Here is a 17,225-nt window from a genome sequence, read left to right as displayed (position 1 = left end):
CCTGGTTTTGAGGATTGCGTTTTGTTCCATCACGAGTTTTTGGGAGGGTTTTGTTATTCCTGGGGCCTGTTGCACGAAAGTAGGATTCAGACATCCAGATAAATGATATACTCTCCTCTGATGGAAGCGAAAGTCCTCATGGAGGCTCACGAAGAGGTAAAAGAACAAATAAAAACGAAAGGCAACACCACTGCAGTCCTAAAACAAAGCGTGGCAAAATATTGCAGAGGAAATACACACTCACTGCTGGAAACATCATAATTAAAATGAAAATACTTCATTAATGTTATGGTTATTGCTTGTTTAACAGATCAGGAACAGTGGTGACAGTAATATCTATGAACTCTCTATTGCTTTATTAGCACATCACCATTACTTGCTCGTAGCTTCAACAGCGTGCATACGTTCCTTTCCGCTCAAGCGCTTAGCCTTCTGGGTAATGTAGTACACATTCACATTAACCAACACAATTAACATCTCCGAAAACGTAGCCTCACTGTGATTATGACAATGTTTGAAGTGATAACAAATGATTAAATAATGACAGTGGCCGCAGGGGAATGTGATAATGTATAGTGGGCAGTGGAATAATTATTGGTTTCCGTTTAAGCCTATTTTATGAGACATTTACAGGTGAGATGGCATGTAAATATGAGTCATGACCATGAAGTTGCATGAATGCGAGTGTCAATGGTTGTTTACGTGTCATTGAGAATCGTTACAGATTGCCAACAATATTTCTTGATAATCACTATTTGATTAAGCTGGTCAGATGACTAAAGTTGTGTGAGGCACTTTAGAATAGTCGGTTGAGTGAATAAATCACATCTACATAGAGTCAAATGATATGGGCAATATACACTATTGGTAAATGGTCTTTCACTTGTTTAACACTTTTCCACCTCCAAGGCACATTTGCCTACTGATGACGCAGTATCAGGAGCGACTGGGGGTTCAGTATCTTGCCCAAGGATACTTTGACACAATCACGGGAGGGTGGAGGATTGAACCTGCAACCTTCAGGTTGAGAGACAACCACTCTACCGCCTGAGCCATGTGGAGCCTCTGGAGGGAAACTCTACATTTTCAAGTGAGGAAAAGGCTTCTTGAGACGTCATCTGTACTTCTGTGAAGAAGCTGTCGGACGTTTCGCTCCTCATCCGAAGAGCTTCGTCAGCGAACTAATAAGTGCTGGTAGCTTAGGCCTTAAATACAGTAAGAGTGGGCGGAATTGGTGTGCCAACACACTCCTCCTACACTCCTCCTACTCCTCCTATTGGCACACCAATTCCGCCCACTCTTACTGTATTTAAGGCCTTAGCTACCAGCACTTATTAGTTCGCTGACGAAGCTCTTCGGATGAGGAGCGAAACGTCCGACATCTTCTTCACAGAAGTACAGATGACGTCTCAAGAAGCCTTTTCCTCGATGGACAACTCCTGTACGACTGAGAGCCTACACAGACACATTTTCAAGTGTTAAGATAAGCCTTTTTTCTTGCCATTTTTGTAGCAACAAATTACTTTCTTCAGTCTAATGTTGTTGAACTGATGTTCTCAAGGGTTTAGTACCACAGTGTGTTCCGAACACTGTTTTTATGCATACAGAGGAGGTAGAAAGTACTCCAGAACTTGGAACTCCTGTAGGAATTAGTTCCAACTGCCAAGGCTTGATCAACCTCTGTTTCTGCACAACAGCTTTAAATTGTTGAGGAATTTTGTGGTCCCTGAAACAGGCCATTTTGTATAATTATGAAATACACATTATTTTTCAGTTTTGGGCAATCTTACCTTTTTTTAAAATTTTTTTTTTTTTAAACCTCTGGCACTTCACCCCTTACATACTGTTTCAAGCTATTCATTGGACTTCAACGACTTGAATTTCAATAAATGGAAAAAACTTTTGACCGTTAGTGTACATTATGCAATATTTGAATAATATTTTTTATTGGAGTGTCAGTTAACTAAGCTGTTTAACACTGCAAATGTTTGTGAAAACATATGCTAACATCGCATTCTTAAAAATCTAACATTATGTGGCTGCGCCTACTTGCACTTCGATTCATCCGCCCCTGAGGATATTCCCCTTACATTGACGCTCATTATCATCGATATCCAAAGCAATTAGCACCAATGGCGCCTTCCATCTTGCTGTGGCTCCACTGCTACCATCTGCCAGCCGCCGCATGCAAGCCTAATGAATTATATAGCAGAGCGCAATTGCAAAATACCCTTATGTGCATAATATGGAGTTATTCTTGTGTGGTGAGTTGCAAGCCCGAACTGAGGCGATCGGGGAGTATGATGATGATGATATCATGCAATATTGAAGAGTATGAAAAGGCATAGGGGTGATGATCTAACCTACATACAACAATACATGCTCTAGGGGTTTTGTTTTTTTTTACCAGAAAATAATGTGTTGGGCTATTAGTGAAATATACTGTATGTATTATTTTGAAGTCTTGTAAAGGACGACTAATGAAGATTTTTGTTGTTCATAAAAAAAGAGTTCCAGTTATTAAATATAGGGGTGGTAATAACTGTGACTTGCACAATATTACTGCAAAATCCCATCACAGTGGACCCTCAAGTCAAAACATAATTCGTTCCATGAAACTGGTCAGTTTTCCTCATTTATCATGGTTAATTGGTTCCAGACCTGACCGTGATAAGTGAATTCCCGTGAAGTAGGATTCAATATAAATAAATAGAATGTTTTTTAAGTTAGAGCATACAGTAGAAAACCTGTTTATGACCTCAATATGATTTTTACCATTAGAGCACTACAGACATGAAATAACACCGATATTGTCACCTTTACACTTGTATTACACAATATAGTAGACATAATACAAAGTAAGCCACCTTACACATAAGTAAGACACTCACTTGTTAGCATTGACAGTGTACTTCCTGGTGGCTATTGTCTCATTAATGTAACCTTAGTGACACCTAGAGACCAGTGTAGAATACTACTCCACTGTCGCTGTTTGTGGTTAAAGGAGAGACTCACGGATGCACTTAAATCATTTTTTAACAAGCAGAGAACACATGCAGTGAACATTTACACAGGAGCTGCTGTCAGCCACTCTCTACACTGCTAACCTGCTGCTGGCACTCGGCTAACTGTCAACTCTAAATAGCTGACATCACATGCGTCATTTCCCAGGCCCCCCGTCACGCAGATACTGTATTACACTTCATATTACGTGTTTTGAAAGCCTTATGTTTGTATTTCTATTCAATTAGCCTTTTGTATGCTTGAAAATGCTTCATTTAGGCTAAGAATATGTACAATTTGCTGAAATATGCATTTAAAAAATATATTCAACCACGAAACAGCGATCATTTATTAATAAATTTGTTAAGCTAGGATACAGTGAGTCGATACGATACAATGTTCGAACCACGATGTAGCGAGGGACGACTGTACTGGGTTAAACAGGCAGCTTGGTGACTAGTTTGAGCACTGCTGTCACCTAGCTGGAGGCTTGTGTATCAAGCAGTATTCAAGTGTCAATACCTTACATGCAGTCCGTGCACGAAGACACTGACACTGATACTGAAAGTGCCCCCTGCCTCTTACGCCCCTCCCGACACCTCACCTGCGCCCCCTATTTGGGAAGCACTGCCTTAGTGTGTGTCTGACTGTTTTTGCTCTCATCACTGCCTGTCATTTCTCTGCTATGAGGGGCAGTGGTTCCCTCCGCCCCAAGTTACCAAGGAAACCGTATTTATTTATTTTTTTTCAGGGGATGGGGGGGCTTTGGAGCATAAATGATTGTGTTTCATGCAAAAATGACCTGGGAAAAGAACCAGAGCAAAGTAACAGTTTGTTTAATTTCCAAGGTTAACATATGAACAACATTTTGTTTTCTGTTGCTGTACTATTCCTGGTATGTAGCCAATCAAGGCGCTTGAGGCACGACCATTTTCTCTCTAGATAAAAATGCAATGGAAATGAATGATTTCCAAAAAAAAACAAAAATCCCCATAGAGACTCAAGAGACACAGCACAGATTCCGTTTTTCACCACCTCAGCTGAGCTCAGGCACAGAAAATGTAACTTCACATTAACACTGCTTTCCAGCCCTGCTCATTTAAATGGGGATTTGTCCGGAACATTTTGATGATGATATCCATTTTAGATGCGGGACTCCTCACTGCCTCCTAATGTTATGCTGCGTCTTTTTCAGACACTTCTCTCTGTAAGAACACAGAAGGATGACCGATGTTAGAAAAGACATTAGGAAGGCTATGAAATATGAAACGGACATGAGAGAAAGGCAGAGACAACATGTAAGACAGTGAGGAAGTGGAGGAGCGTGGAAGAGGTCTCGGTGTAGCTGGGGGGGATGGGATGTGCAGCATCTGCAAGTGGAGCAGAGGAAAGAGAATCGTCCTCAGATGCACCATTGCTTTTATGAGACTCGCGACGCAACAGCAGACAACAAACCCTGATTCCTGTGTGAGTGTGTGTGGAACATCTAACTGTGCAGCTGGAAAGGGTGAAGCAAGACACTCACAGCAACTCTTCATGGTTATTTAACAAACAATACATTTGACAATAGGGTACAAAGCAATGATAGCTAATGATACTACTATACTAATGATACTGATGATACTTGTTCCTCGCCACTTTGCTCCTCAAATTTCACGGCTTCACTCTATCACGGTTTTTCAAACTATATTCATTAACCATTCCTGTTTCATAATTGACTTTGGCCTATTATTAGTCCAAAAACATGTATTTAAGCAAATCTTATGTATTTTTTGCCATAAATTAAGCATATAAATGGCTAAATGAGCTAAAATACAAAGATAAGGCATTCAGAAGAAGCAATCAGACATGTTGTGGTATGCAGTGTTCCACACTGGTCACTAGGTTTTACATTACATGTTACATTGATCAAACAATGGACGCCACAGGAAGTACTGTACAAAACAGGAAGTAAAAAAAAGCAACAACAACAAGGAACTGTCCCAATGCTAACATGTGAGTTTATATTTATGTCTTATGTCTTATTTTCTTGGATGTCTTCTGTAGTGCGTAATACGAGTGTAAAGGTGACTATGGGGGTGTTATTTCATGTCTCGAGGGCTCTAATGTTAAAAACCGTATTTAGAAAGTCGTGCACAGGTGTTCTATGCTCTAACTTGTGATACTGTATGTAGTGTTCTACACTGGTCACTAGGTGTTATATTACATGTTACATTGATGAAACAATAGCCGCCACAGGAAGTACTGTACAAAACAGGAAGTAAAAAAAAGCAACAACAACAAGGAACTGTCCCAATGCTAAGATATGTGAGTCTATATTTATGTCTTATGTCCTATTTTCTTGTATGTCTTCTGTAGTGTGTAATACGAGTGTGAAGGTGACTATGGGGGTGTTATTTCATGTCTAGAGGGCTCTAATGTTAAAAACCGTATTTAGAAGGTCGTGCACAAGTGTTCTATGCTCTAACTTGTGATACTGTATGTAGTGTTCTACACTGGTCACTAGGTGTTATATTACATGTTACATTGATGAAACAATAGCCGCCACAGGAAGTACTGTACAAAACAGGAAGTAAAAAAAAGCAACAACAACAAGGAAGTGTCCCAATGCTAACATATGTGAGTCTATATTTTGTCTTATTTTCTTGGATGTAGTGCGTAATACGAGTGTAAAGGTGACTATGGCGGTGTTATTTCATGTCTAGAGGGCTCTAATGTTAAAAACCGTATTTAGAAGGCTGCGCACAGGTGTTCTATGCTCTAACTAGGAAAATATTAAATTTATAAGTAAGGAATCTTACTTTGCGGAAATTCACTTATCATGATTGGATATGGAACCAATGAACCACAATAAACGAGGGATGACTGCGTAGAAAATAAACTTGGATATAACTTAGAGTAGTCCATGTACAGCTTGGAAAGTATCCTTTTGAAAATCACTCCAGATGTTTTTTTTTTTTAATAATTAGGGTAACTAGGTAAAAAGATCCTAAAAATGATCCAAAACATATGAAAATAGAAGTATACAAAACGTGGTATGGTTGACTAGTACTACCACAAAAAGCTGCACACAGACGTGAAAAGAATAAACATAAATTCAACCAAAAGTATGCAACTAAACAATATTAATTTAACACTGTGATTGTAGGTTAGTGGTGTAGAACTGCACTGCTTCTCATTTGATACTGGGATGCTTTTTTAAAAATATTCTGTTACATGCAAGGATGGAAATATTAAAAGCATTAAGCAGTACAGTTATACAGCAAACTACCACCACAAGCATATTGTCATATTAATACATCTCTGGCAAAATGCAGCATTATTATCTTAAATAATAAATCATCTCAGCAGATAATGCAGGTATATCTCATACATTGTTCTTTAAAGATTGTAAAATTATGTAATGTATGTTATTTTCTGTAATTAGTCGTGTCAAGCAACTCCACCTGCTATTTGGTCATATTTTTATGCCATTTACTGTGTGCATTGTTTTTGTAATCCAGACAAACTAGATGAGTATGTAAGGGAAACGTGTAACATATCACTCTTAGAAACACATTAGCCTCCATCTGCTCTTTGCAGATAAGCTTGTGCGTGTATCATGTTTGTTGTTCTGTGGTTGTACTTATGTGTAATCACTTGCAGCTTATCCAGATCAACGAAAGGCTGACATACAGTGTTGCTATAGTGTAATGCAGTGTTCCCTGCAGCCGTTAAATAGCATGATGGGGGTCTCAAGTGCTCCATCCAGGGGAGAAGCAGCTTCATTGTGATTTAGGGTTCATGTGTATTGAATACGCTTTTAATTAAATTAATCTAACACGTCAGTCGGACGCATTTCATCTGATCCATTTGTTCTCAAGATATACAGCGGAACCTCAGTTATTGTACGCCTCAGTTAGCGTGCTTTTCGGTTAATGTCGAAAATTCACGCCAAATTGTTGCCTCGGTTTGCGTACATTTTCCAATTAGCATACAGTACACCGTTGTCGTGTTATTAATAGGCCTACACTGCACGTGTCCAACTTTGTTAATGTATTTTTATTACAAAGCATCCTTATTATCAGCCAATTAGCTTGCTATTACATGGAAACAATCAGAAGTCGGTGTGTATGATGTCATCAGCGGCTGACTCTGTAGTTCTTAGCTAATTATCACAGTTATGCCACAAGTCTCTGCTTTTCTTTTGATCAAGGCTGCAAAATAACAGACAAAGAAAAGCGCAAGTGTGAGCATTTTTTTAAAGAAGGTGAGATACATTGTTGAATTCAAGAAATAACTCATGGCAACGCTGCCACATCGCCGTCTTTGTCAACAATCAAGTCTTCAATCTAACTAAAAGTGACGTTAAATGTCCATCATCATTTACAGTAATCCCTCGTTTATCGCGGTTATTTGGTTCAAGACCCGACCGTGATAAGTCAATTTCCGCAAAGTAGGATTCCTTATTATTAAATGGAATATTTTTAGTAGTTATGGCATAGAAAACCTGTTTACGATCTTCTAGATACAAATAACACCCCTATTGTCACCTTTACATTCGTATTATACAATATAGTACATATAATCAGACAAAATTAGCCATTTAAGACATAAATAAAACTCATGTGCGTGTGTGATGCAGTAAATGTGTTCCAGTGCTAGTAGCGGGAGCAGAATGGGTCGCGGATAGGAGGTGACGTCATGGGTTCAGAGTTGAGTTTTCTTCAGTCTGACAACTACGTTACTGACACCTAGTGACCGATGTTGTGATTGTGGATGTTGTGAGACTGTCTTGGTTGACACGTCCCTTCAACATTGCGTGGAAGTCGGGAACAGTACCTCTGGAGTGGCGAATCGGGGTGGTGGTCCCCCTTTTCAAGACGGGTAACCGGAGGGTGTGTTCCAACTATAGGGGGATCACACTCCTCAGCCCCCCTGGGAAAGTCTATTCTGGAGTGCTGGAGAAAAGGGTATGACCGTTTGTCAAACCTCAGCTACAGGAGGTGCAATGTGGTTTTCGTCCTGGTCGTGGAACACTGGCCCAGCTCTACATCCTTGTAAGGGTACTGGAAGGTACATGGGAGTTTGCCTAACTGGTCTACATGTGCTTTGTGTCCTTGGAAAAGGCATTCGACCGCATTCGAGTGAGCCGCCATGACGCTGGAGCATAATTTGGTCTACGTTAGTACGCCTACCTAAAGAGGCTTCCACTGCCCCACACAGCATTGAAGATCAGAGAGAGTTAGCAATACCCTCAGAAAATTCCTCCTGAAATGGCGCCATATGGATGATGAAAATATTTTTCATATCTATATTTTACTACTGAGCCACTTTCTTTCAATATGAAATACACCACCCTGCCAGTAGCTGCAATATGTTGTGACCTCATATTAATATCTGTAAGCAAAAGAGTGGGAACAGATGTACCAGGTTTTGTGTGTTTTAATGCTTTTAATGCTGATTTGGAGTCATTTTAAGACCTCACCTCAGGCCTTTGATCTACCTCCTGTCCTAAAAATACAACTGCAGTGGTGCATATCCAATGTCGATCTCCTCAATATGAAGAGAGCCCATTTTCATAATCATGAATATCCACTTATTCATCACAGTGGAGTAGCTTTCCAGCACGTAACGTGCAGGACAGTGGTGGATGAGTTTCTGTGCGGCTGATGAGTGCATCAGGCTGAGTCCAGCAGTGAAAATGATGGTCTACATTCAGTAAGTGGTACCATCCGTGTTCCACATTACATTTTAAATAAAATCCCTGTTTGTACCACTGTTCAGACACAAGACACAAAAACCTGATATGAATATGGTTTTATTGAGTGGTTCTGATATTAACTGTAAATCCATCCTGTAAAATGGTTTCCAGTGGAAGTCATTATTGATGTGCTGTTTGGAAAATAATATGAAAATAATATCGACCAAGTACAGGAAGTTTGGAAATCCAATAACAATTGTTGCTTTACGTGTCCGCCGCCGTCACGCTCATTAATGCTATAGCACGGGAAGCGCCTTGAATGCCTTCTGTTTTGCTTTTAACACACAACCAAATGCAAAGCAAGAAGCTAGGCTAAAGTTACGTGGCTAAATGACTCCATGTGTATTAGGCCTGTCACGACAATCGATTCATCGAATGATTTAAAAAAGCGGCCTTGATAAATTGACACGTGCATGCATTCATGTTTGTATTCCTCGTCTCTCTTTCGGGTTGGATGACAAGCGGGTTCACTCTGCAGTTAAGATAAGATATGCCTTTGTTAGTCCCACAAGGGGAAATTCCGGCTGTCTGTATGCGTTGGTGCTACAGTGGAATGAACGGACAGAGTGAACCCTCCTGTCGTCTCATCCCCTCTTTGTCCCAGTACGTGGAGGCGCGGCCACCTTGGCTAGCAGCAAATCAGCCTCATGAGCCAGCATATGCTAACATGAAGGCCGGCACAAAAGCGAATGCCACATCCCCAGTGTGGGAATGTTTTGGTTTTAAACAGAATGAGCAAGGTGAGTGCATGAACACCGATGAGCTGAGATGTTGCATTTGTGCGAAAGTAGTGATGAAGAAACAGGGGAACACGACCAACTTGTATGCACACCTAAAACGGAGGTGGAAAAGAACCGTCGTCCTGACAGTCAGTGTCCCTTTTTTTCTTAACAGAGACAGTCCATTTTATTTTCATTGAGTTTTTTTGTTTGTTTAATTTCTGTTGTTTAATTTCTTTAAAAGCTCTTGAGATTCCAATTACAATGTTAAATACTCTTCAGAAATTAAAGTTTATTGCTTTTGATACAATGTACTCATTATTTTTGCCCTATAATTACTGAAAAAAATGGTCTCAAAAATGTTGTCAATAATATCGATTATCGACAATAATTTGGAGGACAATTATCGACAAGCAAAATTTGTTATCGTGCCAGGCCTAATGTGCATAAAATATTATGTAATGATATCTAAAAATCATGTGTTATCACTGACATATATTTTGGTGAGTGCAAGGTTTTATTTGCCACTATTTTTTTTTACCTTAACTTTGTATAGTCATGTTTTTACTTATTTTTTATGACGTGGTGGTGATTGATCTCCAAGAGAAACTCACAAGTCAGCAAGTTTGAAAAGCTTTACATATGTAATTCTTATTATACGGTATATGCAACCATAACAAACACTTCTGATTCTTCTGGCGATTAATGATACCGTAATGTCATTATGTGCTAATACCAGCATGACGTGTAATATTCAGTAACATTCAATACACATAAAGAGACTGAAAAATCGCCATTCAAATGAATTGTAATTAACAGAGTTTACAACATAAAAATGGTCTCAGATATCTTTAGAGAGGTGTGGATTTTTTTCGATTGTTTATTGCAGGAAATCCATCTGTCGTGCGCCTGGCAGACCCTCCATCAGATTTCACACCGCTTCTTCAACTTTCAGGATGTGTTCGGCACATGGCTCTACAGCTCACTGGACTGAGATGTTTGCAACATTAACTCAGTCGTCAGTCGGCTGTGGTGCTTGTCGAGGTCAAGTGTTATTGACTAAAAACAGTGGTGGGCATGAAACGGCTCATTTGCTCATTTTCTCGCAACCCTTAACATCAGCTGATAGGCTTCATGAACCACTACCTGGAATCTTCTACCCTCATTTGACCAGTGAAGTTTCTGCTTTCTGCGAGGATGTTCTGTTTTATTTATGTGGAACCGTCAACCTTTTATTCCGAAAAGAGCATTTAACATACATATAACATTACAGTCACATTTTCTGAATGAGCAGTCACTAGCAGTATGGGATTGATTCCTGCTCGGTGACTATCGGTGTGAATTTTTGGCGGTCTATACTGTAGATGCTCTGTGTTCGACTGCCAAACAATCCAGGGTCGAGTCTGCCTTTCACCAAAAGTCAGTTGAGAAAGTCTCCAGCAACCCTGCGACCCTGAACAGCATGAGCGGTAAAAAAAACAACAAAAAAAACGGTTGGATGGATTTTCCCAATACACACTGGTTATTAGCACCAGGCAGGTGCATCAAAAGTAGTCATTACTGACACGCAAACCAGCACAATGTTTGTTATGCATCCTTTTTGCTGGGTTTTTGATTGGGCAGCTGTTGTGATTGGCTGAAATAAATGCCCTCTAAAACAACAGTTACGCTGCCAAACCGCCCGAGTCCAGCTTCCAGTTTGGCTTTGGAGTGGCAGAATGGGCAGTGCAACTAAGAAATGAGTACAGTACTGTATAGATTGTTGCTTCATTTGATGCAGGCACTGTTGTTCATTTCAGTCTATGTAAAATTGGTGCATAAAAATGTCAAAACAGCACGTTAGTGTAAAAAGTTACCACCTCTTGCCTTCATCACCCAAGCTCACAGTCAAGTTTTACTTCGACTTATTAAGTCACACGGAGGCTGGATCATCCACCTGCGCCCTGAGTGCCAGTTGTTTCTCAAATTCTGTTGGATGCCAGTTCTCCTGACAATTATGTCTGTAAATGATGAATCACCATGGCGTTGTTTGTGTAGTGTATTGGACGTCTTTCTGTTCACAGACAACACTGTTGTCAACACCAGCGCTTTCTACTCTCAGATGTAATTACGCTGCTTCGTCTGTTTTGTGGGTTTGTTTGCTTGTTTGCAAGACTCGCTTTTTATCCTTTTTGTCACACACAGATCAATGTGACACACAGCGTTCAGAGGTTAGTCGTTCACGGTTAAAAGTTTCAAGGTCAAAGACTGTAGACACAAGTTCACACAAAAAAACACAATTTTCAGCAATCTGATCACCTTCATACTAAGAGATTGTGTTGGGTGACCATTTACTGATGCCAAAATTAAATAACTTTATAATCCACTTGCAACAAATTACAATTGAGTCATACATCAAATGAAAGCCCTTGATGACCGTTAAGCACGAGGATCCATTCCGCTTCATTCAGCCGTCACTGTCTTCACAAAACACGCGCCAGTTACCATCTTGTGTGTATCAACAAAAGCAACAAGTGGAAAACAGCTTTCAGCAGTCCAATGGTACATTTTGGTTATGCTTTTTGGCCAATTCAACACTCCAGCTATATTCCAATGTTCATTAATGACGTGTTAAGGGATGTGCACAACCGGTTTGTGTTTGTATATTTAGATCGTATTATAACCATTTCCAACACCTGTGAAGAACACATTCATCGTGTTTGGTTGGCGTTGCAAAGAGTATTGGGATTTACGCTGTTTCTCAAAGTATGGACTGTCACGTTCTGTTGTTTGTGTTCCAGTTTTTTACGGTCTGTGTTCTATGGAGCCTTGTTTGTCTTGTGCTTGGCTGCTGTGTGGGCCCTGGTCCCCCAGTGTTTCGTCCAATCAACTCATTCTTCCCTCTTGTGTCAAGCCCAGGTGTGTCTTGTTGTGTTATTAGTGATTCGTTTTCTGTCTTGTCTTTGTCGGATAGTCATTTGTCGTTGTCTTGAGTCCGTACCAAGTTTTGAAGCGCCTCACATGTTTGTGTGTTTTGGACTTCTCAGACTGAAACTGTGTATTTTTGTATCCTGATTAGGGTTGGGCATCATTTTAATTTGAAAGATTCTGGTTCCGATTCTTATTCCTTGTTTGGATTCTGGCTCCTAACACTTCTTGATTCCGGTTCTTTTCAGGGTCCATTCGATGGTTTTAATGAGGGCGCTAACTAAAAGTTCTTGAATGAAATGTCTGAATGTCGCCATGATTTTAAAAAATTCTATACATTTTTATGAATTACTTTACAATGAATTCCTCACAGGGTTATTTTAAACCAGTATATAAATATCAAACCATTGACCTTGAACATAAATGTTTTGAAGTGTTTTTACACAGGACTACATGTTCACAAATGATTTTTATTTTTGAAAACTTCATGAAAAAACAATTCCACATATCCTGTTGTTTCTGTTGGAGTTTCTTATGATGCAGAATAGACAAAGTGGAACTTAACCATGTTACTTAGTTCTTAGTTCTTAATTCATTAGTTCTTACTAATGTGAAGGTGAATGGAGTAACACTTAACCTGGGGTCTGGTCAACTTCCTGGCTAAAGCTAGCGTTAACGTCAGGTCATTTGTCTATGAAAAAGTACGCAGCCTTACGTTAGCTTGATATTTGAGTTGGCCACCGTATACGCGGTACAAAGTATAATTTCTTTGCCGCTTCAATGTTGACGTAATTTATTGCTTTTACTTACCTGACTGGTTGGAAGACGTCTGGCGTACTCTGTACACCGTGAATGTGGAGGTGTTTAATCAGGTTAGTGGCGCACCTTTGCATGATATGACTGCGTTGCAAATGTTGCACTGTGCCGAATTTGTTTTCAGAATTTCAGCCAAACCTTCAAGCGCTGTTGTGTCCATCATTGAAATGGATGAACACAAACGTTCCTCCCGCTGCTTTTTCATTGGTGTTATGCGGCCAGCGGGCTGGTCGATCATCCAACGTAGGAAACCAAATGTTACAAAATGAACGATTCCGAGAGAATCAGAATGTTAGTCCCGGTTAGCATCCATGCTCGATGCCCAACCCTAATCCTGAGTTACCAAATTCTTGGAATGAAACCCTTTTTGGCCAGCATTTAACTGTTGCCCTCATTGCTTCCCTGCGCTTGGGTCCACCTTTCCTTGCCGACACATCCCGACCGTGACAGAGAAGTGTGATTTCCATGTAGCTTCTGTTAGTTTTTCTGGGCTCCACTGTGGAGAACTCAGAACAAATTCAGTCTGTTGTTGACTGGCCCACTCACACTTTCCTATCAACAAAGCAACTTCAAAGGTTTCTTAGATTCAGTTTTAACTTTTCATTTGCAATTACAGTCAAATAGCAGCACCTTTTAAACAAGTAAACATCAGTAAGGTTTGTGTTTGATTGCTCCCCAGAAGCTGATACAACATTTAAGACCATGGTTGTTTTGACTCATCCTGATCATTATGACCAATATCTGAATTTCTTTGTGAGGTTTACACCTCAGACCCAGGTGATGTGGCAGTGTTGTTCCTGCTCTTTCTTCTCCCGGCACCTGCTGAGAGAAAACGATTATGTCCTAGCCTTGTACCAGCTGGAGAACTCTGTATACCCGTTCATAGTCTGGACTGATCATATGAATCTTGCCAACCTTCATTCAGTAAAGACTTCTTGACAGGCATCGTAGGTCCCGTCCCTTACAAGATTCAACTTCACTATCCTAGTGAAGTATCCTAGTTCTCTAAATATTACAGCGATTAACAGCGTTAAACAACAATCCCTGTCGTCTTCAGCTCTGTGCAGTGTGAATAGAACTAGCTGATAGTTGTCAGTGGCTATCACTGCCAGTAAAACATATCATACTCCTCACAACAGAATATTTGTGGATGTTATTGTTGTGAAAATGTCATTTTCTTCGCATGCGTTCATGGCTGTGTTTGCACACCTGGTTTCAGTGTCATCCGCGAGTGTTCTCGACATGAACTGTACAACATCTAGTCTAGGAATCTTAGAATAATAGTATGGGTTTTCATGCCAGGGCTAAATAAGCAGCCATCACTGCTCACTGGTCTTGTATTTTACAGTGTGCATAGAGAGTGTCACTTACTGACGGTCAAAATACCACACTCATCACAACACAATATCATTGTGTGTTATCATTGTGTCATTGTTGTGTATGTCACATGACATATGCTGTGAGTTCATGGCTCCATGTGTTTGAATCTGGTTCCCGGAACGTGTTCTGGTCGTGACGTCACAGCCAAGATGGCGTCGGTTCAGAAAACTCATTGGGTGGGGGGCATGGCTGTCAAAATCACCACTTCATTTCACTTGTATTTCATGGTAGTTTATTTACCTATGACAGCAGTATAACAGAAATGTTTTAAGTGAGTACTTTCATTTTGCTTTTTTGGTGTCATGAGCACTTTAAATTGCAAATGTAGGTCAGTGCTTCTGATAGTGTTTAGGGCAGCAGCAAAGGCTTTTCTGGCCCTGACTGCTCACCACTGTGTTCCATTAGAGGTGCAGACTAATAGATAAAGCACTTGTGGCCAGTGGAGTAATGTTTAGATCACCTGCTTTTGAACTCGTATTCTTCCATGTCCATTTCAGGTACTACATTGGAATAAGGTACTTGAATTAGAAATCTGAAAAGCACAAATTGTGAAAAAGTTATTAATCGTAAGAGTAGAGGATTGTCTCTCTGTGTCGGTACTGTTCTCCAAATTAGCAAGAAACGCTTCGCATGAGTCGCCCCTCCGTCCCTTTTCCTACAAAGATGTCAAGACTTCACAGTCGTCATACTTTAACACCCCGCTTTTTTGTTGCTATCACACTTAACCTTGTATCACCATGTGAGAAAATATGCAATGCAGTAGAGGTGTTGACTACGTTGGAATAAATGTCCATGAATGTAAAAAAAAAAATCCAACCCGAAACCTTTAAAGTGTAGTGAATGATGATTGCAGCTCCTCGCAGTGGAGTGAGCGCAATTGTCAGCTCAGCACTAATTCACACTATTACTTCCTCATTACAACCTATTACAAGACCAAATTCTAGCAGAAACAATTAATAATGTGACAGTGTTCAGGACATCTAAATGCTCACGCACTGTTTGCACCCTCCTGGAGGGCATTTAATGGGATCACTCAATGACATCCTAATTCTCATGCACTCTAATTGGGCGGTGATACGACTTGGATTTAACGTTGGATGAAACACACTTGATGATTTGTCTGAAACGACACATTGAATTCATTTGCTTGATTCATACATGCAGTCATTCCCATAAAATGTCATCGCAAAGGCAGTAACAATTTATTTCACAGTATTTCACACACCGAAACTAAAACAAAAACATATCCACGTTTTTCAAACGGTTCATATTCATATTGGTGTGTTTTCTCTGAAACTAGAGTGTTCTAGTAGCGCGAATAAACAACCACATGATCAACCTGCCTTGTGTTTTCTGTGACTATTGGTGCATGCAACCATTATGTTTTCATTTTTAAAGGACAAGGTCACCACGGTATCAGTCAATTACTGTAGACAAAAACAAATAGACACAACAGCAGTAAAACATTGTGAATTAAAATTAGATTCTGTCGGTGAAGGCTCATTATTGTCTCTTTTTGTTGTTATGTAACTTAAGAGGCTGTCATGTTTATGACACTGACTTTAACATGTGCGTAGAAGAGTTCATGTGACCTTAACTCTGGCTATACTTGCGCTACTTTCCGCACATGCCGTGTACTTTACTCGTGTCTAGTGTGCATGGCAACCAAGGTTGCTGTAATTGTGTATTAGTGTGTGTGTGTGTGTGTGTAAATGAGGGAGTAAGAGAGCGACAAAGCACCGATGAAGAGGTGTAAAGGATGGGAGAGGTAGAAGTAAAAGAATAAAAATAGGTTAACGCCATCATGTAAGAGAGAGAGGCGTAGACAGACAGACAGGAGAAAAGGAGAGACAAGAGAGAGCTAGGCAACCGAGTCCTCCTCTGCCTCTCGCTCTCTTTGCTATCACTTGCTTTTGCAACTCAGCAGCAGGCAGCATGGAGCGGGAACCTCCGAGATTCAGTATGTAATGCTCTTTCACTATCACAACCCACTACTCTTTGACTGGGCATGTCACGTTATCTGTTCAACTGGTTTGCATTAGTTCGAGATTACGTGTGCTTGCATCGATTTGTGTGTTTTCCCAAAAGTTGGATAATCGGCTTCTGGTGTGGTGGATTGGCTAACCTGACCTCAGGCATCTGGACTGGTTACTTAATGTATTGCACACAACTATGCATGCTTTTATATTTATGTCAATATTGATGTAATATATAATACACAGTGAATTTATAATATAGTTGGGGGTTTTTTTGCATTAAAGAGAGAAAAAAGTAGTAAATCTGCCATATGACAGCTCCATTTAAATACACCCTAAAAATAATTTCCCAAAACCTGTTGAATCAGTTCCCTCCTTCAAGGGGCTTATCTTGCATCCTGCAGTGTTTGATTTCCGTCAAGCCGTTTTTTTTGGTGCATTGTTTGCTACACCACATCGGTGAAGCATTTCAATCTGCTAGTCAGTGCGGGTGTGATGTTTTTTTTTTGTTTTTGTTTTTTTTTGTCCGTAATTTGTGTCACTGGACCCCACTGGACCAATTGACATTAGGCCATGACTAATGATGTGCTGAAAATATACATTTCATGACATTTGGGATTCTTTTCATCCACATTGAAAGGATTGCAACATGATTTATTGCAAATGCGCAAATGAAATTCT

The 17,225-nt window shown here is 40.1% G+C and overlaps 1 protein-coding gene across 1 annotated transcript in view; it reads left to right on the top strand.

Moving 5' to 3' along the window:
* The first annotated feature begins 15,124 nt into the window (after nt 1-15,124).
* plch2a (phospholipase C, eta 2a) overlaps nt 15,125-17,225 on the top strand; it is a 154,872-nt gene continuing 152,771 nt past the window's right edge. Inside the window, exon 1 of the mRNA XM_054797618.1 lies at nt 15,125-16,528. Within this exon, the coding sequence (XP_054653593.1) occupies nt 16,504-16,528 (25 nt within the window). The 5' untranslated portion in view covers nt 15,125-16,503. The remainder of the gene's footprint in view (nt 16,529-17,225) is intronic.

The sequence above is a fragment of the Dunckerocampus dactyliophorus genome, chromosome 1, assembly GCF_027744805.1.
Source record: "Dunckerocampus dactyliophorus isolate RoL2022-P2 chromosome 1, RoL_Ddac_1.1, whole genome shotgun sequence".
In the NCBI taxonomy this organism is placed as follows: Eukaryota; Metazoa; Chordata; class Actinopteri; order Syngnathiformes; family Syngnathidae; genus Dunckerocampus; species Dunckerocampus dactyliophorus.
This window is presented reverse-complemented; position numbering and strand designations above follow the sequence as displayed.